Here is a 24,843-nt window from a genome sequence, read left to right on the forward strand (position 1 = left end):
CTCGTTGACGATGAAAACATCGACTTCGGATGGTTTTGACCAAAACACCCGCTGCATGACACGCTGGCGCTCGACTCCACAAAGCCATATTCGTGCATGAGCACATCTGCAAGTACCCTGAATTATTCAAGCTTCGTTGTGCGCCATCGCTTTAGTTGTCAGTTGATTGCCAGTAGTAGAATCGTGTGGATGTATCAGTTGAGCGCGCGCCAACGAAACGTTATTGAGCAACAGTAAACAGTAAATCTGTGTTTTCATTCAAAACAAAAACAAAAAAACAATCAGCAGAGAACGTGAGTTTGGTATACCGATGTCGGTTAAATCGCGACGCGACGCGACGCAATAATAGTCAAGAAGAGAGCTATCCAAAAGATAGTTCACCTTGTGACCCTAAATTTATCATATACATACATATATAAGTACATACATATGTACATACATATGTAAGTAGGGAAGCCATTCGAAGTAAATCGCTGAAAAACTTAAATAATGCATTAGCTGTTAGTGCGGTGTTGTGGTGCGGTGTATTGCGGTTGGTGTGAATCTTGTCGCGATGTCACCGGCTAAGGTGTGCTACAAAGCTTTGTGTCGCGTTTGGTTTCATGGGTGTGTGGTGCCATGAATAGCTGTGTTTTCGGTCGTGTTTGTTTGCTTAGCCTCCAGGAGCTAAGCCACCCTGCCTTATGGTGTTTTTGTGGTTTTGCCTCTGACGCACACTAATCGCGGCAGAGGGGGAGGCAATGACATGACTGACACATCAACTGTGCAGGTTTTTTTTGTTTGTTCAAAATGTTTTGATTTGGTCTATTATTATTTTCTTGTGTGTACAAATATCGATTTTGTGTGACATATAAAATAAACTTTGTTGTGTGACAGTGATTTCAAGCGTTTCTGTTTAGTTTTTGTTGTACGTTAGAGTGAACAAGTTTGCTGAAACAAGTCAGCTGAAAGATATATTATACGTGCTTTAGTCTTATGAATGCGTAATTATATTCTAGTTCAAAGTGTTGGCTGTGAGTGCGTATATAACCCATTCATAAAAATTTGAAGCCCTATCAAAATTAAATCTTAATTGGTTTACTTCTTATATTTAAAATACAAGTGTTTGTAAGATTTTAAAATTCAACAAATACTGATTGACCTTATAAAGTATAGATGGGACAAAAATGTACCCGGAAATTGCAAATAAAACGCAAAATATTTATTTTGTCGCCAGATGTAATATACTTATGCCAACAATTTTCCAGTCCTCGAAACTTTTTCATAAGCACTTTTTGGGATGGTCTTCAGCGTCATCAGCTAATTTTGTTTTATCTCTTCGATCGACTGAAAACGGGTTCCACAACGCGGCAATTTCAACTTGGGGAGCAAGAAAAAATCGCACGGAGCTAAATCTTATGTATACGGTGGTGAATCGATGCTATTCAATGCGTTTTTGGCTTTAAATTCGGTCACAATCATGGCTCGACGCGATGGTACATTGTCATTGTGTAAAATCCATGAATTGTTCTTCTCCAATTCCGGCCATTTTCGACGGATGTTCTATAGCAAATGCCTCAAAACGGCCAAATTGAATTCCTTATTTATCGTCTTGTCCCTCTGAAACAAATTCATCATGTACAAAATCAAGTATATCGAAGAAAACAATGTCGGCTCTGGCGTTGTTCTTTTTGGTTCCGGCTCGTTCTTTTCGCTTCATTCTGATGATTGTTATCTTGTTTGCGTGTCAAATTCCTTGTCTCATCAGCTGTTATAATGCTTTCCATGAATGTGGGATCGGAATTCGCCCGATCAAGCATTTCCAAAGAGAACCGTTTGCGGTACTCCTTTTGAAAAAAACTCAGCTCTATCGGTACGAGTCGAGCAAGAACGCTTTTTATACTCAAAATATCCACCAAAATCATTCGAACGGTCTCTCGAGAGATATAGAGCTTTCTTGCCATCTCTCTAACGGTTGCTTCACGATTTTCAAGCACCATATCCTTTATTTTTTTTTTTTGAATATGTTCATCAGTTGAAGAGGTCGAATTTCGTCCAGAACGAGGCAAGTCTTCAACCATCTCTCGACCGTCTTTGAAAGGTTTGTACCACTTGTAAACTTGTATTTTTGATAAAACTGAATCAACGTTTCTGCACTCAACATTTGGTTATAAATAAAAAATTTGAGACAAATTCTTTGTTCGATACTTTTATAGATTGTATAAATCGCAACACACTACTGGTTGACAAATCGCGCTTATATTTGGCAAAGTAATTAAGAACAGACCTAGTCATTTACCCAGAAAAGTTAAATTACAATTTCCGTGTACTGTTTTGTCATAGTACATGTATATTAACATTAGTTAAATTTACTATTACGCATAACATTGAAGACCCTGTAAAGGTTATATCGCCTGTATGTAAACCTGTTCATGCAACTTACTAAAGACCTTATGTTTTACAGTTTTATGCAGATATAGAGTCTTATCTGAGCGTTGCTAAACTACAGCTTCGATTTCATAACAGTTTTTAGGTTGTCCAACACCTTATGACATCTTGTAGTTGATGACACCTTAAACAGCAAATTTTGGAAACGGTCTCCTTCATTTTTTAAAGTAAACATCCTACCTTATTGGGTGTACCCTAAAAAATATGCATAACTTATTATCTAGTTGCAATTTGTTTTCAATATTTTCTAGTAAATTTGATATTAGTAAAGCTGACTTCCATATATGTATGTAGAATTTTATCTACTCACAACCGCTAGCTCTCTCTCTCCATACTCGTAGTTTTTGAGATGTCTTTATTGCATTTTCATTTTGTGTAATTGTGCCATTCATGACTCACACTTCAATGACATACATACGCACTTTCATCCCGAAAACGGTTCACCACACAGCGCCAACCGCCGCTTCGTTCCGCTTAACTGACGCCGGTCACATTACAAAATTCCAATATGCAAACTGCAACAATGTTCAAATTATTGCTGGAGCCGTCTGTCGCCCCACCCATTATTGCCGCTTCTGATCTGCTATCGACAGCATTTTCCTCAATCGCATGATTCCCACTCCCATTGTAGTTTCAATTCCGCTCACCCGCTCTGTTTTCTTGACACACTCGAATAATTTTGTTTGCAGTAAACTGCAGTAGAAGTCTTAGTTTCACTTGGATTTGTTTGTGGTGCGTTCGATTATTGATATTTCTGTTTTAAATGCATATTGCCACAAACGTTTAAGTGTGTCACAACGTTGACGGTGACAATTATAATAATGCAAAGCTGCAAACCGCATTGGACCGATTGCTTTCACGAACTTGATATAACTAAGTACATACATATGTAAGTTTGGAAGAAAGCTGTCATGGCTAAGTGCTTCGAATCTATTAAACTTGTTAATGTCCCCAGAAAGGCGTCTTTCCAAAGGTTTCTAACCCTCTAATCGCTTCCCCTTTCGTACTGGATAAATCTGAGCTTCTGCGGTATTAAAAAATGGGTTATAATTTAAACTTTGGCATTTGAGTTGTTAAGCTACAATGTAAAGGACTGCTCAATACGTCAGTTACCGGAAATAAATTCATGTACAATCATGTACTAAATCGCTGGAGCCATTGAAATTTCAAAATATCTCCACCGTGTGCATTTCTCATATTTTATAATTTCATGTTAGGGGTAATTAAGATTTATTCTTTAAATTTGTCAACCCTCTATAGACTTTGCTCTTCACGCTTTGGCTTAATTTAAAATTAAAAACATATTCGGCATTGAATTGTGTTGCCAAGTACTTTAGTTTAGTATTTGGTACTTATTTTCGCACTCTTGAAAGATCAAATTTAGGTTAGATTACGAGGGATCTCATTTGGGCAGCTTAGAACGCCAGTAGGTTGTGCTCCTTGAAGTTCTTATATATCTGATCATAAGACCCATGTATGTAGATCGATAAAACACTATGAGCCTGCCAGATATTTGTTTAGACGGCTAATATCACTTTCGGATATGTCTTCGGGTTCGCCGAAGCTGTGTTAGGTTAGGTTAGGTTAGGTTAAAAGGTTGATTCTAAGAATGATCTCATTTGGACATTTTAGAACGCCGGTTCATTGTGGTACCTATAAACTTCTAAATATTAGAACATAAGACCCTTACACATTGATAAAGCGTTTTAAGCCGGTCACAAATTTATTGAGAAGGCAAAGGCCAGTTAGCCATGTCTGGCTATGTCTCTTGGTTCGCCGAAGGTAAACCTGCCGAGATGTCTGAACCTCAGTCCTACAAAGGCTGGACAATGGAATAGAAAGTGCCGGGATGTGCTCACCATCCTCCATACAACTTCGACAACTTGCGTCCGACTATATTTTTAACCTTACTGCATGAATGGCTTTTGAACAATGTCTATTTAGAACTCCCACTCTTGTATAATAATGGCTGCCTTGAAATATCGTAACAATTGCACCAAAGCGCGCTTGTAAAAAAGTTCACGATACTTGTACGTGGTAAGCTTCTAGGTTATTTCTTATACGTATTAAAATGAACCATCGATTTGTGTTAAAAATCTTTGAACGATAAGAAATGGTAAATGGAAGAGACCAATAATTCCTTTGAAGGCACCATTTGATACTTGACTCAGTCATACCATTAGCATGTTACAATGTGGAAGGTAGATATTTTTGGTTGGTTGTTGTATTTTATTTTTATACATTTATATAAGATAACCGTACAGAGCTTATTATAAAGTTAAAAATATATGCTACCGTTTATAATTGCATGAGAAGAATACATAATAAACATTCTAATCTATTATGGGATACGAAAATGTTCTTTCAATCATCTTTGAGATTTTAAGTGCAACTAATTTGTAATTAGACTGACTTTAGTGATTCTTAAGATTTTTAGAATACATTTTTCATAATATAACTGGTATTGTTGGTTTATCACAAATTTGTTAAGGCGGTTTTTACAATCCCAGCCACTTCACCATTTTCCCCAAAGGTTTGTCTAGCAAGATATTTCAGTTGCAGTCTGACAAAAGCCGGACAATTGGAGTGAAAATCTCAAGATGATTCCACCTCGTCTCCATCCATACAGCTTTGGCAAAGAGCATTAGACAAAATATTTAGTCGTCGTCTGTACTTATTGGACGGTGTCCAGTCAGAACATCTACAACATGCATTGATGATTAGATGAATAATGCAGTTGCACAAGTTCCGGTTGTTGGCCAGCGCCTGTCAAGCTCACTGGAGGTCAATTGGGGTAAGGGTGCACTCCCTGGCAAGCTTATCGGCTTTACAGTTTCTTATGGTGTCCACACATGTTCAAAAATCATTTTTTCCCTTTCGCATTAACTAAGTCAGTATTTATACCATTATTTTGATTTGTGTGCATTCAATTTTAAACTCATATTTCTGTTACTTAGTCCATTCTGTGAAGTAATTTCTTGAGTTAAAATGTTTAGCAAGTTTCTGAAATTCCAATTTCGCATTAATTAAGTCTGTGTGTGTTAAGTTTTTGAAATTTGATATTTGCACAAATATTTTTTTATTCCACTTTCGAATTGAATAAGTCCATGTGACCACTTGTTTAAACGGTTATCTTGATGGGCGTGTATTAAATTGCTTTTTTGATAATCAGAGAACTTCGTTAATCTACATATTGATATTCACAAATACATAAGTATTTATGAAAAGACACACACAAATTATCTCTGCATTGTTTATCAAGAAGTGTTTGCACTTTAATACGACAAGTTCAGACCATATGGAAATTATTACATACACATATGCCATTAAAGGTGACTAACATCGGCTGAAAGTTAGTTAAGTTAGAAAACGCTATTTGTTCTATGTTTATATTCAGATTAAAAATTTACGTTACCACCCACAAATGGATAGTATATGTATGTACATATAGTATGTATGTATCTAAACACATATGTATTGAATCGTAGAAACTTGATTTGGATAGGTCAGTTTATACAGAAGCTACTCGTATACTCTATTATGGGGCTGTCTCTTATACACATCTAGTATATGTATGTACATATAGTATGTATGTATCTAAACACATATGTATTGAATCGTAGAAACTTGATTTGGATAGGTCAGTTTATACAGAAGCTACTCGTATACTCTATTATGGGGTCACCGACGTTTACTTCTGGGTATTCCAAACCCCGTGGCATACTTTATAATATCCAAGATATAAAAATTGAGGTTAAGTTTAAAAGGCCATAACAATATAAAATAAATCTACAATCAGAGTTTTATTTGTAAGTAAGCAATCGCATTTCTTTAAAAATACAAATCACTTTTTCCATTTGTATACTCATTTTGTCTCGGCGCAAGCATAGCGCATATGAAAGTGAATTTCAAGCGGACATTTATCGCCCCATTGACCTATTAAATGCGATCAGAGTTTATTTTCGTTTCGGATCTGCTATGGCAAGCTGTCATAATTGTCCAAACATACGCGTTTATAATACATGCAAAGCATTCAAATATAAATATCTACAAACATATAAATATATATTATGCAGATATTTTTTGTATCCCCATATGGTATTCATTGTTCAACAACAGAAATGTTAAAATTCGCGCCTGAAACGTAATACTAAAGAAAAAACGTAATCTTCGGTTGAATCGAAGCTACATATAATATAATACCCTTAATGAATGCAAAACGTTCCATAGAAAAACTTGATTTTGATCGTAGCGTTACCTTAGATAGCAATCACGCAAAATTTCGGGAAGATATCTCGAAAAATGAACATATTTTCCAAACAAGAACATGATATTTATCGTTCAGTATGCCTGACAGCTTTGAGCTATTTTGGGGAGGTTCCGGCAATCGTGCAGCTCCTTTTAGAGAAAAGTACTTCTGAAAAACTTCAGAACAATACCTTGAAAACTCCATTAAGATGGTAAGGATTAGATAGGTTGTCATCGAAATCATCCGCGGTAGGCTCAAAAAACGTGATGTTCCGACGGGATCGGATCATAGGTAGAAGGGTGTCAGATATGTAGGGTTAGCAGAGCATGCAAAGAGTTAATGTCATGCGGGGACTCGCTGCACGCTGGACGTATGTTTGATATGTCACGATCGATTCTGGATCTCCTACTTATCCACTTGACCTGCTAGAGTATCCAGATCGAAGCTGCGTAAGGGTCACTCTCGTTTCTTGCGGCAACTGGTAATGGCAACTGGTAATGGTTTCTATGAAAGCACACCAGCATAAAATACCTGTAGAGGAGTTCATTACGCGCCTTAAGATATCAAGATGCATTACATTGTAGTCCGGAGTACAGTGTTTTGACGTCTGTAACTTCTGCCTCTGCGCTTCACTTTATCCAGGCGACCGACTTTCGGAGATCGACTCGCTTCGTTATGTTGATCAATTGTACATTATATATATACTTTATAAGGTCTTAGACGTTTCCTTCTAGGTGTTACAAACATAATAATATATATGCTGTTCTGGATATAATTAAATCCGATTTTAAAACGATTATTGAAATTTTGTAAACTTCGCCATAATATTAATTCAATTTAATCCTAAATGTAGGCAACACGTTATATTTTATATAATATATGTTGAAAACAGTTTTAATATAAGCATAGTATTATTTTCAACAAAAATTAAATCGTAAGTCACTGTAAGATAAATAAGGTCACATACACGCGTACATACATATATGTATTACTGTAAAGGTAATAAAAACCATTGAGGAGCTGAATTATTGTTGTACTTGGAAAAGGCAAAATATAAATGTCTTTGATGTGGTCGAGAATGCATTTTCATATCTTAATTTTTTGTACGCTTTCATTGTGATATGAAAGCATGCATGTGTGTGTGTGCGAATGTGAGGATAAGCTCTATAAAAACGCCTGAAATTCTTTACAGATTTCAAATTAACTGCGAACGTGCGCGCATGAACAGGAATCATATTGAAAATTAATCTGTTATCGAAAACGAAAAGCAAGACATACATACGAAATCGCTTAGCTACCTTCATTGTTGTGATATAACGGTTGTTACTCGGCGAAGTGGCTGTGCAGAACTCAAGTGTTTGTGCATTTTTGCTTTTACCGCTTGRAATATAGAGACGCGCAATAGTAGTTGTTGACAAAATGACGAAGGTTGAACTTTACAAATCACGCGTGTTCGTCACCATAATACATCTGTTTGCTCTCGGTCAATTTGCSTATGGCCTCTTCTATAATAAATTTGAGATACAGCGCAGCGCAAAGCTGGAAACGTCGCCAAGCCGGCGTTTGGTGCCCGAAGGTTTTGGACAGAAAGTGAAGTTTTTCACTTATTGGAGTTTGGTAAGTTTTAATGAATTCGAATTTTCTTAAATATTACAACAAACTTACATATATGTATATATATTTTTTTGGCTATGCTTGTTAATTCAACGGTTAGCTTTCACCTACTTACATACCATATACATAGGTGCAAGAGTTTTTAAGCAGGAATTGGCTACAATTGTTGGTGTTGTGTACGTGTAAGCTGAGTGCGTGTGTGTGTGTTGGTTTTCACTGACTGGTTTTGGTTAATGCGTCCTTTACAGGACCTTCAAGCAGGCGTATGCGCATTAACAGCTTTCCTTTACTCTCGCTTATACTCATAAGCTACCCACACAGGTGCCAACGTACATACTAACTAAACTAGAAGTTTCACATTTCGACCTCATTTTCGTAAACAATGCGGATATGTGCAACAGTTAGATATTTATCAACCGGAAAACATGAGAATACAGAATATACAGTTTAAGTGAGTGCTTGCTGTGTGCGAATATTTGTATTATATAAGGAATGAGCCTTACAACCACCTTCTCGTTTTAAAACTGGGAAATTTTCTTTCATGTACAMAATTTTTGCTGTAGTTTGTAGCAATTTTTTGAATGATCGGTCTTTTAAAATGTTATATACGCAGATCTAAGTTAACTGGCGTCAGTTACAATTTTAAGTATGATATTATTTATTTATTGTTTATTTAAATTGATTACAATTGAAATTATAATTAATTAAGCACTAGCTGCCAGGGCTATCGGCTTAAGATGTATAACAGTTTAAATTAAGTTATCAATTTGTATTGTTTTACAAAATTCAAATAACAGTTTAATATTTTTCTCACTTGGAGTACTTAGCAAGTCTAACGGGTTGAGGTTCGGAAAAAAGGAAGATCTGTAATGTTTCAGATGGGAACAGTCTTTGAGGATATGGGAAATGGTTAAGGGAGCATTGCGACAAAATTGACAATTTCAACCAGGATTCGTTTGCCAGTAGATGAGCGTGAGTTAGACTAGTGTGCCCTAATCTGAAGCGGATGAAACCGATGCTATCTTAAGCATGCATGAAAGAGCGGATGAAAATTTTATCTTGCGTTTTCGCTGTTTTAGTAACTTGATCTCTCTATACATGACCGAGTTTTTTGACGAGTAAATGATTCGGATTTGACGTCATCGTACATATTGAATTCGGTCTTCAATAGTGAGAAAGCCGCTTTCGGCCAGTAGATTTTCAGTTCGCGTGGTTCTAAATGCTCTGGCGCTGCATCTTTTGGCTGCATGATATGGTCCCTTAATACGAAGGAGGTTGGTTTTGGAGCATTGGCCATAAATTGAAAATCCATAGTCAATTTTGGAGAGCAGTGTGAGCTGCGTGATATTGAGGAGGGAGTTGGTATGTATGTGACTTTTGTTGGAGGAAAGGTATTTTATGAGGTTGAGTCTGGCAACTAGGCTAGATCTTAAATTAATACAGTGTTATTTAAAATTATGCTCACAATCAAATGTTATACCTAGAATTTTTAGTTGTTTAACATTTTCTACAGTAAAGTTATTAATCCTAATTGTAATGGGGTCACACAGATGTTTTCGACAAACGTGAAGATGCTTGCATTTTTCGAGTRATAGCTTTGCTCCAGAATATTGACACCAAGAGYTTATTGATGATATCGCGTTTGCAAAATTAGTGTRGGTGTCTTTAGYGTCCTTTCTGTTGCACGTGAGGTATAAATCGTCCGCAAAGAAGCAATGGCTGATTCCCTTTTGGGCGCATAGTGTTTTGCTAAGCTCGTCGAATGCGATCAAAAACAACGTCGTTGAAAGCGGTTATCTCTGAGATATTCCAATAAAAAATGAATGAATTGATGAGTGTGTGCTGTTTACCCTGCTGCGTATTGATCGCGATGTCAGAAAAGATTTAATATAATTGTACATTTTTGGGCCTATTTGGAGTTCAAGTAGCTTATTTAGAACAACGTGAACACCCACTCTATCGAAAGTCCTTTTCGAAATCTACTGAGAGAATAGAAAGGTGGCTTTTGGATGATATGCTTTTTGAAATGAGATGATCGATATAATAGAGTGCATCCATCGTGCTTTTCCCTGGACGAAAACCGAATTGGTTAAGTGACAGTGCCTTTGAGGATGTTAAATACCACATTAGCCTCTTTGAGACCATTTTTTCTTGTAGCTTACTAATACAGGGAAGCAACGATATGGGGCGGACGAAATTTTGTCGTGGCCAGGGGTTGTGCCAGTGAACATTTGGAGTGCAATCATTAAATTGTTTCAGTAGCATTAACAAAATTAGTTTATGTGCACGCATTATGTAATTAAGTATTGGGTTGGATACTATACGTTGGTTGCCTTTTATATTTCGGGATTTGGCGACTCTAGTTTTGAAATATGGCAACTGGTTTTATCGTAAAGTTAGACATTTTTGTTGTCAAACTCGGCGAAAATGGATTTAAATCGCGAACAATTTCGGTCGATAATTTTCTAGAACTTTCGACAACTCAACTCCGCAACAGAGCATCGATGGAACTAATTAAATTTTTGGCGTTGAATCTCTATCAAGGATCAGTGTTTATCGATGGCATGGTGATCTTAGTCGGATTCAAAGATCACTCCAACAGGAAATTCGTGAAGATCTTTAAAAATCATTTGTTCTGGAAACTAAATACGGATATCATGTCATAATATGACAAATTGTTCACATTGGATTTACACAAATTGTCATATCGATTGGTCAAGAGAATAATAATATAAAAATACGTTAGCTGATTCCCAACACTTCTATGACATCGTGACAAATGATGAATCGTAGGTTTATGTGCATAAGTCCGAAAGTAAGCAGCAGTCAAGTTCCAGATGAGCGGAATCCAACAAGATTTGTTCACGTACGAAGCACTTCCAAGCAAATGGTTGCCTTTTTTTTTTTTTGAAGAAAAACTGGACATTCCCTTTCACTAGAACAAAGAAGAACAGTAAATTCTGAGTGATACACAACAACCTGTTTGCCAGTTGCCTTTCAAGAAATCAGAAAAACCAACCGCCGAAGACCGTTCAGTCGTCACCACGGCAATGCGAGCTCTCACACGTCTGAACTAACTGAGATCATTGCATGATTGAGAACTTGAAACTCCTTATAGTTCTGAGATGGCACCGAATGACCTCTTTTTATTGCCGTACGTAAAAGATAAACTAAGAGTTCATCGTTTTTCGACACATAAATAGGAGGTTGTTGAGTTTAGAATGTATTTTTTGGAGGTAATTCCATCAAAAGTGTATAGATCTTAATGGGGAATATTAAAAAAAAAATAAATATATTTTCGATTATCAATATTTGTTTTTTTTTTATTGTTTCTAATCCCGAAATAGAGAAGACAACTCTCGTATTCTTGCGTTGTGCCAATGGATGATATAAGTTGATTATTATTTCATTGTTTCAATATTCCGAACATGCTTTGGAAAGCTTCTATATTTGAGCTTGTTTTTGAGTATGTCATTTATTTGAAGCTTTAACAATAATCATTTTTAATCACTCAAATATGTCGCACTTTGTACCTGAAAAAAAGTTTTTCCTTACTTTAATTTGAAGGAAAATCAACCGAAAGTCAGTGGCTTGGAATTTAGGAGACAAAGTATCTCCAGAGAAATATGAAAGTAGGAAACTGGAAGCATTATTTGAAGATTGTTGACAAACTCAAGAAGAGCTCGCAGAATCAAGTCGTTTCAAAGCAGCAGGATACATTAAAAAGCAGGGAAATTGAGTGTGGTATAAATTAAAGCCAAGAGACTTTAGTGCTGAGCTGTTTAATCGAAGACCCCGAAACCCATTTCATCGTCTTCCCCGTACTCCGACTTCTCCTTTTTGGCATCTTCCTTCATTGCGGCAGCAGCGAATGGACCAGCAGCTGGAGAAGTGAAAGTAGCAGCAGCAACAAACTTGCAAGGATTCTTGATAGCGAACAGATTCATAAAAACCATTGGCAACATTCTGTGGTGCCGTAGCAATAGTTGGGAAACCAATCTGTAACGATACTGGTATGTCGTTTTTGCAACGGATTGTGACTGGTGTTGAAAAATATATCCTATACAAAACTAAAAGTAAAAATCATATGCGAAACCCGGCCAATCGGTCAAATCACCTTCACAACTGAATATGCATGACGTCAAGATAACGCTCTGTATTTGGTGGGATCAGAAAGGCGTGCTCTATTATGAGATTTTAAAACAAGATGAAAAAGTTAGTGGGTAATGCTAGGGACAACAATTCCTCAAATTGAAGCAATTGCGGAAACACGCGCAGAATTTTCGAGGCAATAACTTTCCATCATGGCAACAATTACGGATAGAATTTAAAAATACTGCTCTAAGAAGCTATCATCTGGTGCGCAGAGCCAGAGCCAATTGGGAAGGTTGCTGTTTGTTTTTGTTCTTATGGAGTTTATTTTACTTGAATTCACTTGCAATTTCAATTATTTTGAACAGCAGCAAAAATAGTGCCATCACAGCACTTCGAGTGCTGTTGTGTAATTTGTAAAATTATGATTTCCAGCATCATTATTCTCGCCGTGATAGATTATTTGTGTAAGCATAAACTTCTTCTTCGAACTACTAAAAATTTGGTTAAGTACTTGGTAAAAAAGCTACAACAAATTATTACTAACTGTTCTGTGTTGCTAGACACCGCTTTCCGCTATAAAATACAGCTGCACAGAAACAAAAATACGTTTGAGCATTTTTTCAATTCGAATGACCAAAAGAATTTTGGGGAAGGCCAAATGCTTCGCTGATTGATCAAAGGAAAATGGGCACCGCTTCGTTGATGGCCAGAGTCTTAAGGTGTAAAGGGAACATAACATTAATTAATCAAGTGTAATTCTTCGCTCTGAAAAGACATCCGTTTGTAATCAATAAGATATGTGGCGAAAATTTCTACTTAATTAAATGCGCCTAGTTTATGGAATAAATACACTTATGCAAAAATTTATAACACGATTTTCTTTCCTATCGTTTAGTAATTTACAATCCGTGGCACAGTTCATTCTGTTATTCTGACGCACGAAGTCTTGACAACTTTAGGCCGTGTTCGCTATTTTTGTTGACGGCAAAAATTAATGTTTGATTAAGATATGATAAGCTAATATTCTGTTAGATTGCGCAAGAAAGTATGCCTTTTATAATCAATATTTTTTAACATTTTTGCGGAACTATTTTTATACACTGAATTTGGAGTGGAAAAGACGAATATATGTATGTTTATAAATGCATATAAATAAGTAAAGAGTGCTCCATTTCGAGGTTATCTATCTTTTTAACGAAAGAATGTTACGCGTGATGTTTTGCTTTAAGGCCTGAATCGAAGCGAGAGAAGTGTAAAGGTGTGAATAACGTTGGATCTTCTCAGAGCTTTTCAAGAGTGATATCGCTTGGGAAGGCCGATTGGTTTCAGTTCTTACAAAAGCTGTATTTTGTACGCTTTCAATTAAAGATATCGACGTAAATGCGCCAAGTTGTTCCATACCAGTCTGAGTTGCCGCGAACTTGGCCAAATCGAGACTCTGCCGTCTTCTTGTACACTATCAGCTGCGGTTGCTGCGCAGTGAAGAAAATGCGTGCTGGACCGAATAGACCACTTTGAATATTATCCAATAATGAGTGCTGGGTGATGGTGTTGCGAGTAGACCGCTCATTGGGCTGATCAATTTGCTTACCAGATATATGTAAGGATTTTGTATGCACATAAAATGATAATCATGGAGATAGTTGTCACCGTAAGGCATAAAAGTAGCGTGTTAGTCATATAGTTCCGAAGAGCGGGAATATGTGCATGTTCTTTGTGAAGTGGGTGTCGCGAATTTACAACCGATTGATTCGCCGGGTTACAAATCAATAAAAACCATCGGACTTACTTTACAATACTATTTTCGAACTCACGAACACGCGGTTAAGGAACGACTAACTTCATTATCAGCGAAATCGGGTTAATTCTGGATAAGACTGGTTTGGCTACTCGGTCATAGCGCAATTTTGCAAACGTCATTTTCTCTTCAAGAAGCTTTTCATTTGTCGGAACTGCCGATATCAGACTACTATAACATATAGCTGTAATACAAACTGAACGGTCGGAATCAAGTTCCTGTATGGAAAACTTTCGCATTTAACGTGTTATCTTCGCGAAATTTGGACTACTGCTTAAGGTAATTTTGTAATTTCCAAAATATTGTTCAGAACGGATTACTATAGCATATAGCTGCCATATAAACCAAAAGATCGGAATCAAATGCTTGTATGGACAACTTTCACATTTGAAAATGTATCTTCACTAAAGTTGGTACAGATTATTTCCAAGGCAACAATGTAAGCTCCGAAGAAACTGTTCAGATCGGATTACTATAGCATATTCCATACAAACTGAACACATAGTTACTAACAGAAATGCACCTGTGAAGGGTATTTAGCTTCAGTGCAACCGAAGTTAACGTTTTTTCTTGTTTTTTTGGGCTTCACAAATAACTGATCATAACAGTTCTAGTGCGATTCTCTCTCAAATTAAAGAGGTTAGGACAAGATCGAAATAAATGTAAGATTCTCATTAAGGCCAGTCGTTAACCTTAGAAGCCATAGGATACATTATATCGTCACCTAAAATGCAATATAGCGTAACATCACTGACAGGCGAAGGAAAAACGGTATACAAGAGACTACTGACGTTGAAAAAAAATTTGAGGTTTGGTTAGATATATATAACACACTCAAACAAATTTTGAGTTTTGGTTATAAAATGGTTATATGTATATTGGTTATTATATCAGGCAGCAATTTAAATTTTTTTTTTTATGATACACTGTTTTCATTTTAGGTGAAGATATGAATAAATATTTCGAGATAAAATATTATAATCTCTGCCTCTGACCTCGAGTTTCTCATAAAAAAATTCCTTACAATGAGGCGAGTTTTTCCGCCTCTCTGTTATATGTACTTACATGTACAATATATGTATAATAGATATTGAGTGAAAAATTATGAAGAGATCATAATCTTCATTGATTTCAATTAATACACATTGAAATTTCTGTATATTTAACTGTTACTTTACTGCGAATATTGTTTGCCAATAATGTATACATATTTCCTCAATGATTATATGTATTTAAATTTGAACAAAAGATCCATAGGGCTCTAAGTTTCGCGCTCGCATTTTAACTCTATAAATATTTGAACACATCGAAAGTGAATGTCAACGATTATCAGTGCATTGCACCGCCATTGCATGAGAGCAGCAGCAGCAATACTCAGCTGTAAAAATAAACAAGAATTGCTAAAAAGAAGATTTTCCTGCTGCATTGTTGGGTGTGTGATCTTTCTTAATATATTTTCTGCCATCTCCTGTGCCAAATTAAAACTGGATGCAGCTGCAAGTCGCTTACGAACGCAAATTCCGTTCTTATTTTACACTTATTTACATATGGGCTCGCGTACATTAATATCTCGCTACATCCGAACCGGAGGTTAAACAAGTTTTTCCGTAAAGCGCCCAACTGTGCTGAGCAATAAGAAAGTTGCTTACCAAACTGATCGGTTGGCTGCACAACGTCTTCGCGTCATTGCAGATGGTAATCGTAATCGGAAAGAAATCTCAATTGTTTCTGCAATACTTTCACGTGCATTTTTATGGCATTGTTGTTGGTGCATACTGAGCTAGTGCATATATTTGGCGGTTGCGAGGGTGGAGACATTGGTCAGCTATATTGAACAAATAAATTTTATGGGCATATTCTCGGGAAAAACTACAATTGCTTTGCTGTTTTTATGTCAAAAGAGCAGGTTAATAAACAAAATGCATTGCCAGACTTGATTAATTTGCTACAAATCATTTATGCGCCAATAAAAGTGAGACAGGAAAAAACAATGAATATGAATAGGAAGACAGTGTAGTAATTTAGTCGCGACTTTTATTGTAAATAACTTTTCGCATACAAAGAGAAATGTGTCTAAAAATTCAAAGAACACATATTCGTATGGTACATGAACAGCTGATTGGGTTATGCTATTTGGTGACATTTCGAAATTACTTACATTACACATACATATTAATTTTTCTGGTATCTTTTTCCATAATCCTGGCAAAAGTTGGTAAACTGGCGTACGTTCGCCGAAACAAATTACATACAGAATGCACAAATTTTCGTTTTATTTGCAGAGCAATATGCCAGTGAAGAGCATACAACAATTGAGAATTGTTGCTAATATTACCGGCTCGTTAATTTTAGAAGTTTCAGTATTTCACTCCTTTATGAGCAGGCCTCAACCAATTTTTATCAAATCCGGTGCTATCCCGACAACTTTACAGTGTTTAAGCGTGATAACATGTTTTCGTGAGTAATGCCATACGTGAAACATGGGTTTCACGATTTAAAAAAAGTGGTTATTTTATGGTCTTATTTAATTCTATAACATCTCTAGAATGTTGTCCTAATTTCCTAAGATAGGTAAAAATCTTATATGAAATGGTTTTTGCTCGAAGAGCCTATGTGGGTTACATTTCCCCCTTTTTTTTTGATAATAAGGTTTAGCGTCGAATTTGAATGAAATTGGTCTAGATCTTGGTCGCAATCGCATATCTGTGGTTTATGGTTTCCTTATATACCCCATATAGTATATTACACACACATATGTATAATTAAAATACCCTGTTAAGAAAGTATTTGTTTTGATGTCTTCAATTAACTACGGTTGGAACTAAATCATCCACATGGAACTAAATCAGGTGAATACGGTGCTTGCGCAATGATATTTGTTGAGTGTTTGGTTCAAATTTAACACAATTACGTTGAAATTTTTTGTAAAATTCGATAAATACTACTGAGGTCGACTGACATAAACAGCTGCTGTAAACACACTGGTTGACAGATCTCTCTCATTTTTGGCATCATAATTAAGGACAGTTGTACCAATCTATAAAAAAGATTTACCCGCCTTTCATATAAGCTCACACTTATTATTACTTAAAATACATACTATACCTGTCCATATCTTGGTGCACCTAGTGGTTAAGTCATTATGCTGTAGCCCTCCTTTTTTATAACAAAATTTTATATGGATGGTTGCACCTAACTCGTAGACCACTAGTTTCCATAAATATTGAAGCAATAATGTGGATTAATTAAAAAGAAATACTATGGTTGCACACGTTGTCCTTGAGTTACCTAAGCTGGCTCATAAACAATGTATTAAAATAAATTCCTCTTATTTTTTCATATGCTGCAAGGAGGGTTGGGATGAAAGCGCGTGCAGCAAAACAATCGATAAAACGAGCGCAGCGTCGAAGTGCCAATGTAAATAAATATAAAAATAAAATAACCTAAGCTGATCTCCAGCTTGAGCTGTGCATGTAAGAGGTTCCATTTATAAATGCAGTATTTTCATGTGAATAAGTAATTTCAGGAAATGTTGACGTATTAAGCAGTTTCATCGCCTTCCTTTAAACGTCACAATATTGGTAATTGACGTTGGGGATGCATATTGGCGTAGACATCGCCTAAGGCGTTATAGCTGAGCATATAACATCGCGCCAGTCGTTTTTCTTTTTTACTGTTTGGCGACAATTGGAGATTCCAAGGTCATTCTCTACCTGGTCTTTCCAACGGAGTGCAGGTCCTTCTCTTTCTGTTTCCTCCGGCGCCTTCTGCGCTGAATACTCTCCGAGCTGAAGCTTTTCATTCTTTCGGACTACACGATCTAGCCAGCATCGCAATGTGTCTTAATTCGCTGAACTATGTCAATGTCGTCGTATAATCTATTAGCCGTTGGCAAGGCGCGATCCTTTGCGCAGAACGTATCTCTCGAAATCGTAACGCCACCTCATCAGATGTTGACATCGTCCATTTCTCTACACGATATAGCAGGACGGGGATGGTGAGTGAGTTGTAGAATTTGGAGTTTGTTCGTCGAGAGAGTTCTTTATTTCTCAATTTCCTCAGTGCGACGTAGCACCTGTTGGCAAGAGTTATTATGCAATGGATTTAGAGGCTCCGTTATTGTTGGTGTTAATGCTGGTTCCAAGATAGACGAAACTATGATTTCGAAGTTATGACATCATTGCAGTGTGTACCTTCTCTATTCAGCTCTGACGCTCGAACTATTTTCTCCAGGCGTGTTTTGAAGAAGTCGCACAATAGGTAGGTTTTGGTTTTGCTCAACGTCACTTTCCACAGCCGTATTAGTTTTGCGCGGATACCAAATTCAGACATGGCATCATAAAAGCAGCTCCTTTTCATGCTGTCAAAACAGTTTTGAAATCGAACTTTAAAATACTACCCAACTTACAACTTGTTTACGACGAAGCAACAAGGTGCTTTTTGAGCTTTATTCTTTACTTCCTTTTCCCTTTCATTCTTTTTTACTGACTAAAATAATTTAATTAATTTAATATAATTATTTTATTCATAATTTTTCCGAAATCCCAAAATAATTTTTTTTTCTATTTTATTTAATTATATTTTAATGCCACAAAATATATTAATATATTCCTTTATATGTGTACATATGTATAAACAAGAATTATATTGCATTTCCAGTAACATTTAACACACTTGCGGATGCCTCTCAACCCTGTTCACATTTACTCCTTTGTTTCCTCTTCTATGCCGTCCTTAACGGTAGGCATATCCTCTAGTGTGATTTCAGTCAATTCTTGTTCTTCCTCGATGTCGCTGCCCTCCATGTCATCGACTAATGTAACTTTTTCTAATTTGCTGCCGCTTGACTTCATTGCTAACTTTTGCTCTTTAACTTTTGGCATGCCAACGGTGACAATAGCAGCCGCCGATGTACCACTTGCAGATGCTGGTTGTGTGCTGGCGCCTGCGGGGATCGAAGTAGTTGCAGCGCTGGTCTCTTTCAATCGTTCACCGAACATTGGGTTGTCGAAAGCGCGCTCTCTTACTTGACCGCTTTCGGCATCGTAGCCCATCGTAGGGCCATCCGTCACATCGGCGTCGACACCACCAGCTGTCACATTTTCAAAACGGGCAAACATGACAGTTGAACGTAACAAGAACGCACGCCAACGGTTCGGATCATAGATCCATTGTGGCACATGATGCAGATAGCGATGGTCTGGCGCATATTGCGCGAACATGACTAAAGCCACCACAGACACAAATGCTAGGCAAAGAATGATTAGCAAGATGGAACCGAAGGTAATATTCGGGTTGTAGGGACGGCCAGATGCGATCATTTCTAGTTGATGTGGCCCTTCAAAGAGTTTTGACCAATCGGTTGTGTCATTTAAGCGCTCCATAAAACGTACACTCTTCTCACTATACCCATCCCGATCGACGATTATTGCCTGCAGGTAATTTCCTTGAAGTATAATTGATGAAGAATGCCATATCTGCACGTAGTTTATGTGGTAATCCAAATCTGCGGTGAGTTCTTGCTCTTTAATAGCGGCAGCAATCACTTTGCGTAATTTATTCAAATTTCCCTCGCTACAGTACTCCATGGAGAAACGTAATACAGAGCCGCAAATCGGACAGCAACTTTCGAGGGGCGTTACCGGCACTAAACAGTGCGGTCGTTCGCAAGTTTCAATAACATTCTGACAGACCGGTGAAGTGATGTACGCATCCATTTGACAGCCGCAGGTATCCTGATGGTAATACTGCACCATTGTGTCCAAACTATTCTTGAAAAGTAGCTGCCCAATATCAGTGTGTATTAAATAATTCAAATAATCGCTGGATATGAGAGAACCTGCCAAATTCAAATGGCCCAACCTTAAGTAAACCGTGTTCTGTAAATCAACCGAAAGCGGTCCTGTCCGTTGCATCACCACCGTCTCATTGGCACAAGGTACGCGCTCCAAATGCGGAATTGCTGTATTCTGTGCATGCGCGGTGGTGCTAACCCAACTACTGGGATCGTACCATTTCCTTGTTGTGGGCATTTTCAAATAGGCACGGCGACTGCGCCCGTTTTCGCATTCTCGCTTCTGCAATTCTCCACCTAATGTTATAGTGGACTCGGGGCTAAACAAAATGGCACCATCGCGCGGCAACACCAATCCGCTGATGTCGACTGTGGTCGGCAGTGGCAGTACAGCTGGATATGTTTCGGGGAAAATTACTTCCTCGAGTGCACAGGGCAGATAACCAGATTCCCAGGCATCGGCATTATCGAAACCAGGATTCCCCAGAAGCCGTTTATTACTGCTGCTTTGAGAAATGGTCAGCAGCAGTGTCAATAATTTTAAAATTATTACTTCCGTCATTTAGATGAAAACACTTTGAAACGAGGGCTAAAACTAAAGTGAATGAGTAGAAAAAGGCTAATCGTGTGCCTATTGCCACTAAAAGGGGCGTATGAAATAAGTGATACGCCACTGATAAAAGCATACGTTGGTGTTCCACAAAGAGATAAATATTCATTTGTTTATATGTATATATTAGTTTCGTATTACACATGGGTGGGTATAGGACTATATGTTTAAGTCGCAAGCACATCTGCAGTTATTTGCATCTCTTTGCGATTGTTTTCAGATTTGTTTATACCCCGAACAGGATATAAAAAGTAACACCCAAAAGGAAACGTCGGATACTTTAATAAATGGCCAGCGTGCCGAGCTGAGTTTAGCAATGCCCGTCTATCTGTCCGTATGTATGTATGTACTCGAACTAGTTCTTCGGTTTTTGAAATATCGATCTGAAAAAAGCTGCTCATTTAGCGCAGATATGTATCGGTTCACTAAACGATCAAAATCAAGTTCTTGTATGGAAAACTTATTTATTTAAGAACATACCTTTACGAAATGCGACAATGGATTATGGTCTAAGGAAACTATACGGTTTCATTAATTTGCTGTTTTTTAATCCAACACTTCCTAATTTTGCAATTGCGCTCCTCTATAAATTTTATTTAACATGTCTGTTTCCGGCATATAAAATTGTGCAGTTTGCAAGCCTATGTGTGCTGCCCGAGTGTGCTATCAAGAATTTCTATCATTCTTGGTGTGCTATGCAAAGCTTGAGTGCCACTGTAGCAGCCACTGCTACAAAGCTGTCACTTAATTTCACATTGCTTGTTTTGCTCGCATCAGAGAATTTACAAAGTTCTCTGCCTTGTCTATTAACTTCTCGCATTATACATTTCATTGATTATTTTTGTGTGCACCGACACGGTTTAGTGGACGCGAGTTTTATGATTGTTGTTTACTGAAAGCGCTAGTAACGCTATTAATTGAATGAGTGCTTGTGCTATTCAGGTGGAAAGGTGGACACCAGTACAGAGAGCAATATACGTTTTTAATCACCAATAAAAAAATATCGCGCAAAAATGGTTAAAAATAAGTCGGCTACCGTGCACGCTGCTGATGCCTTGAATTTGGGAGTTTATAAAGCGTTACGTATTTTAGTACATTTAACGGCGGCTGTGCAGTTCGCGTATGGAATCTACTATGATTGGAACTATGTAGAGTTTCCCGAACCGATGCGCCATCCCTTCGGAGGAAAATTCAAATATCTAACATTTCTTGACGCGGTAATTTAACAATAAATATTCAGTTAAAATAAGTACATTGTAACTATTATAGAGTAATTGTGACAATGTTTTAAAACTGGAATGCAAAAGTAATGCTGTTATCTTATCTATGCAATTTTTTCATAAAAAACAACCGAACGAGTTAGCTACTGAATGAGCAGGTGGCATATAGTTGGACATAGATTATGATACGATTTTAGCATTTCTCTGTTATTGCGATTAAATAGTGGGGATTGCTAAAAAAAACCTCGTAATAAAAATAATTGTTTAAAGCATATGGGATTAATTCGTGTAAAACAGGTCCATTTTTATGATTTTTTTTAAAGAAAAATTTAAAATCTATTTTTAAAAGCTATAATAACAACGTGGTATGACCTTTGATGAATCGTCGGGACGGGACGGGAATTATTCTGAAGCGCGTCTCGGGGAAAAATTGAATTGCGTTGCCCCTCATAACTATTGGATCATATGAAATCAAAAGAAAATTTAAATATAAACAAATATTCCTAAAATCTTAACCATTCATTTATGACCACAAAAAAATTAAAAACCAAACTCCCTCTAAATGCATTTCAACAGCAAGATGTTCACTCAAATAGATACTATATAAAGACTATAGAAAAGAAGACCTTGTACGTAGCCTATTAAAAGTGACATGATTATCAGGGCATTGTAATAAAATTGGATTGTATATTTCTGATGAAGTTTGCTCAGGTATAATCTGATTAAAGTGTATAAATTCGTTGGCTTCAGTTTCTATTGGCTAATATTTATACTTTTTATTAAGTACCCGAAATTCACTAAATCTCGTTGTGGTTATTTCTCAGTTTGGCTACCTTTTATAATTTTCAATATGTTTTTTTTTTTTTTTTTGGTTTTTTGTTCTTCAATATTGCTTTATTTATTGTATCTTTACTTTCAATATGAATTTCTTTTTTTTTTGGTTTTTTTTGGTTACACTGTGTTTAAGTACAAAAAAATTGAACTTTATCTCAAATTAGGGTGTTTGTATACTAAACACTCATAATTAATAATATAATTAAATAATAAAATCTAATTTCCGCTAAATATGCAAATACTGCGGTAGACCAAGGTTCAATAAGTTGCAAAATATTGTTGCTTACTGTATGTTGTTAAATGAATATACATATGTTTCTGTTGTGGTAACAAAAAACCGACGTTTTTTTATTCACCATTAATCTCATTTAATTTACTTTTTCAGATCATTCAAACAATATACTACGTTATATCCCTAATAAATGATTTTGTGGGAACCAACGAAGTGGCGCCAAAACGTACACCCACCATACGCAAAGTCAAGGACTACCTAATGTCAGCTTTTGCCTTCCCAGTGGCGTTGAATGTGGGCGTCACATTTTGGACATTGTATGCCATTGACCGCGAATTAGTCTTACCACGTGTGCTAGATCCAGTATTTCCGAGGTGATTATATGAACATAAGTACTTATATTATACATAAATTTCAAGCAGGAATTCCATTCAATCGATGTGTAACTAACGAATTTCAAACATAGATTATTTCTTAAGGCACATATATTAATATCCGTGTACATATTTAATTGTATCTAACACACGTATTATCTTCACAGTTGGCTAAATCATGTTTTGCACACCAATGTCGTGGTATTTATGGTACTGGAACTTTTCACTTCATTCCGCGCCTATCCGAAACGCAGCAAGGGCTTAGGCGGCCTCTCAGCATTCGTTGTCAGCTATCTCATTTGGTTGCATGTTGTCAAGCATTATTCCGGCTTTTGGGTCTATCCGGTACTTGAGGTGCTGCAGCTACCCCAACGCATTATCTTCTTTGTTGCTGTAATAGCATTTACATTATGTTTGTATCTGTTTGGCGAATTCATGAATAACATTGTTTGGGAAAAGGAACTGAAGCTGGCGCAACGCAAAGTCAAATAAATGACGCTTGAACGCGAAAATATTTCTTAAAATATTCTATTTGAACGCTTTGAACCGATTTGAGCGGCCATATCTACATATGAGCAGTCGTGAAACAACTGGAGTAGAGAAAACTATTTAGAAAATATAAACAAAACAAATTTCTTATGATATTTTAAACTTAAAGCTTTGCATGAATATTTCTAAAAATGTATTTAGTATATGCTGGTTTGTATATGACCAAAAAACCAATTCTTACCAAAATAAATTATATTGTATGTAGTCAATTCCTTTAAATTTATTAAAAACTTGAAGTGCATAATTACTAAACATATAATTCACTGTTGAACTCAGCTGATGCAGCAATTAAAATTAAATATATATTTATAGGCATTATAAATAACATTCTTTAATTAGATTATTCAAATCATTTGAATTAAGCTGCACCAGAATCGGTGCGAGTGAACTCGAATCAATATGCAGAAAGATATTAAGGCACTTAACACACTCATATCAGCGCACTGGAGTTCGTTTTAAAATTGTTATTCTATAAAGTAAAAGTAATTAAAACTATCTGATGAAAATATAATAAATTCATTTAAGTATAGAAAAGTTGCTGTTATTGATTGTTTAAGGAAAGAAGCTGAAAACAAAAAAGAATACGATTGGACGATGTAAAAAAAAAAATAAACAAGAAAAACATTTACTTTGAACCCTTACCAAATACCAAAGACTTAAACTTGATTTTGATCGGACAATTTGTACGAAAATTTTATGCTATAGTCCTGTCTTAAATAATAAACATGGCCAAATTTCGTGACGACATTTTATAAAATAAAATTATCCATACCAGGGCAAGAGTTTGATCGTTCAGTTTGTATAGCATATATGTACATAGTTACGCTAGTTTGATAGCGACGTGCCTGATAAATGTGCAAAACTGAGGCTCAGCCGAACATAAATCACCTCAAGTTTTAACGCTGATAATTTATATACATACATACATACATATGCGTATACATATATAATTGGGTACCCGACTTTTCCCTCCGGGCCTTACAAATTACATGACAAACTTAATATACCCTATTCATTTATAACAATTAACTTTTATTTATTATAAAA

General features: G+C 36.5%; 2 protein-coding genes across 7 annotated transcripts; one reads left to right on the top strand and one right to left on the bottom strand.

The window, feature by feature from the left end:
- The first annotated feature begins 149 nt into the window (after nt 1-149).
- LOC108973577 (androgen-induced gene 1 protein) lies at nt 150-24,005 on the top strand. Of its 6 annotated transcripts, none has more exons than XM_018940938.1 (4): nt 150-312; nt 7,869-8,293; nt 23,027-23,247; nt 23,415-24,005. In XM_018940938.1, the coding sequence occupies exons 2-4, from the start codon at nt 8,096-8,098 to the stop codon at nt 23,737-23,739; spliced, it is 744 nt and encodes a 247-aa protein (XP_018796483.1). In that variant the 5' UTR covers nt 150-312; nt 7,869-8,095; the 3' UTR covers nt 23,740-24,005. The 6 variants fall into 6 exon arrangements, with proteins under 6 accessions (XP_018796483.1, XP_018796481.1, XP_018796484.1 ...); XM_018940936.1 differs by having other exon boundaries at nt 150-293; XM_018940939.1 differs by having other exon boundaries at nt 167-240.
- Nucleotides 18,770-20,554, bottom strand: LOC108973576 (protein amnionless). The gene has a single exon (XM_018940934.1). It carries the CDS (start codon nt 20,537-20,539, stop codon nt 18,887-18,889), a length of 1,653 nt encoding a protein of 550 aa, XP_018796479.1. The 5' UTR covers nt 20,540-20,554; the 3' UTR covers nt 18,770-18,886.
- Nucleotides 24,006-24,843: the final 838 nt, after the last annotated feature.

This window comes from Bactrocera latifrons, unplaced genomic scaffold (assembly GCF_001853355.1).
Source record: "Bactrocera latifrons isolate USDA-ARS-PBARC rearing strain unplaced genomic scaffold, ASM185335v1 scaffold_49, whole genome shotgun sequence".
NCBI classification, from domain to species: Eukaryota; Metazoa; Arthropoda; class Insecta; order Diptera; family Tephritidae; genus Bactrocera; species Bactrocera latifrons.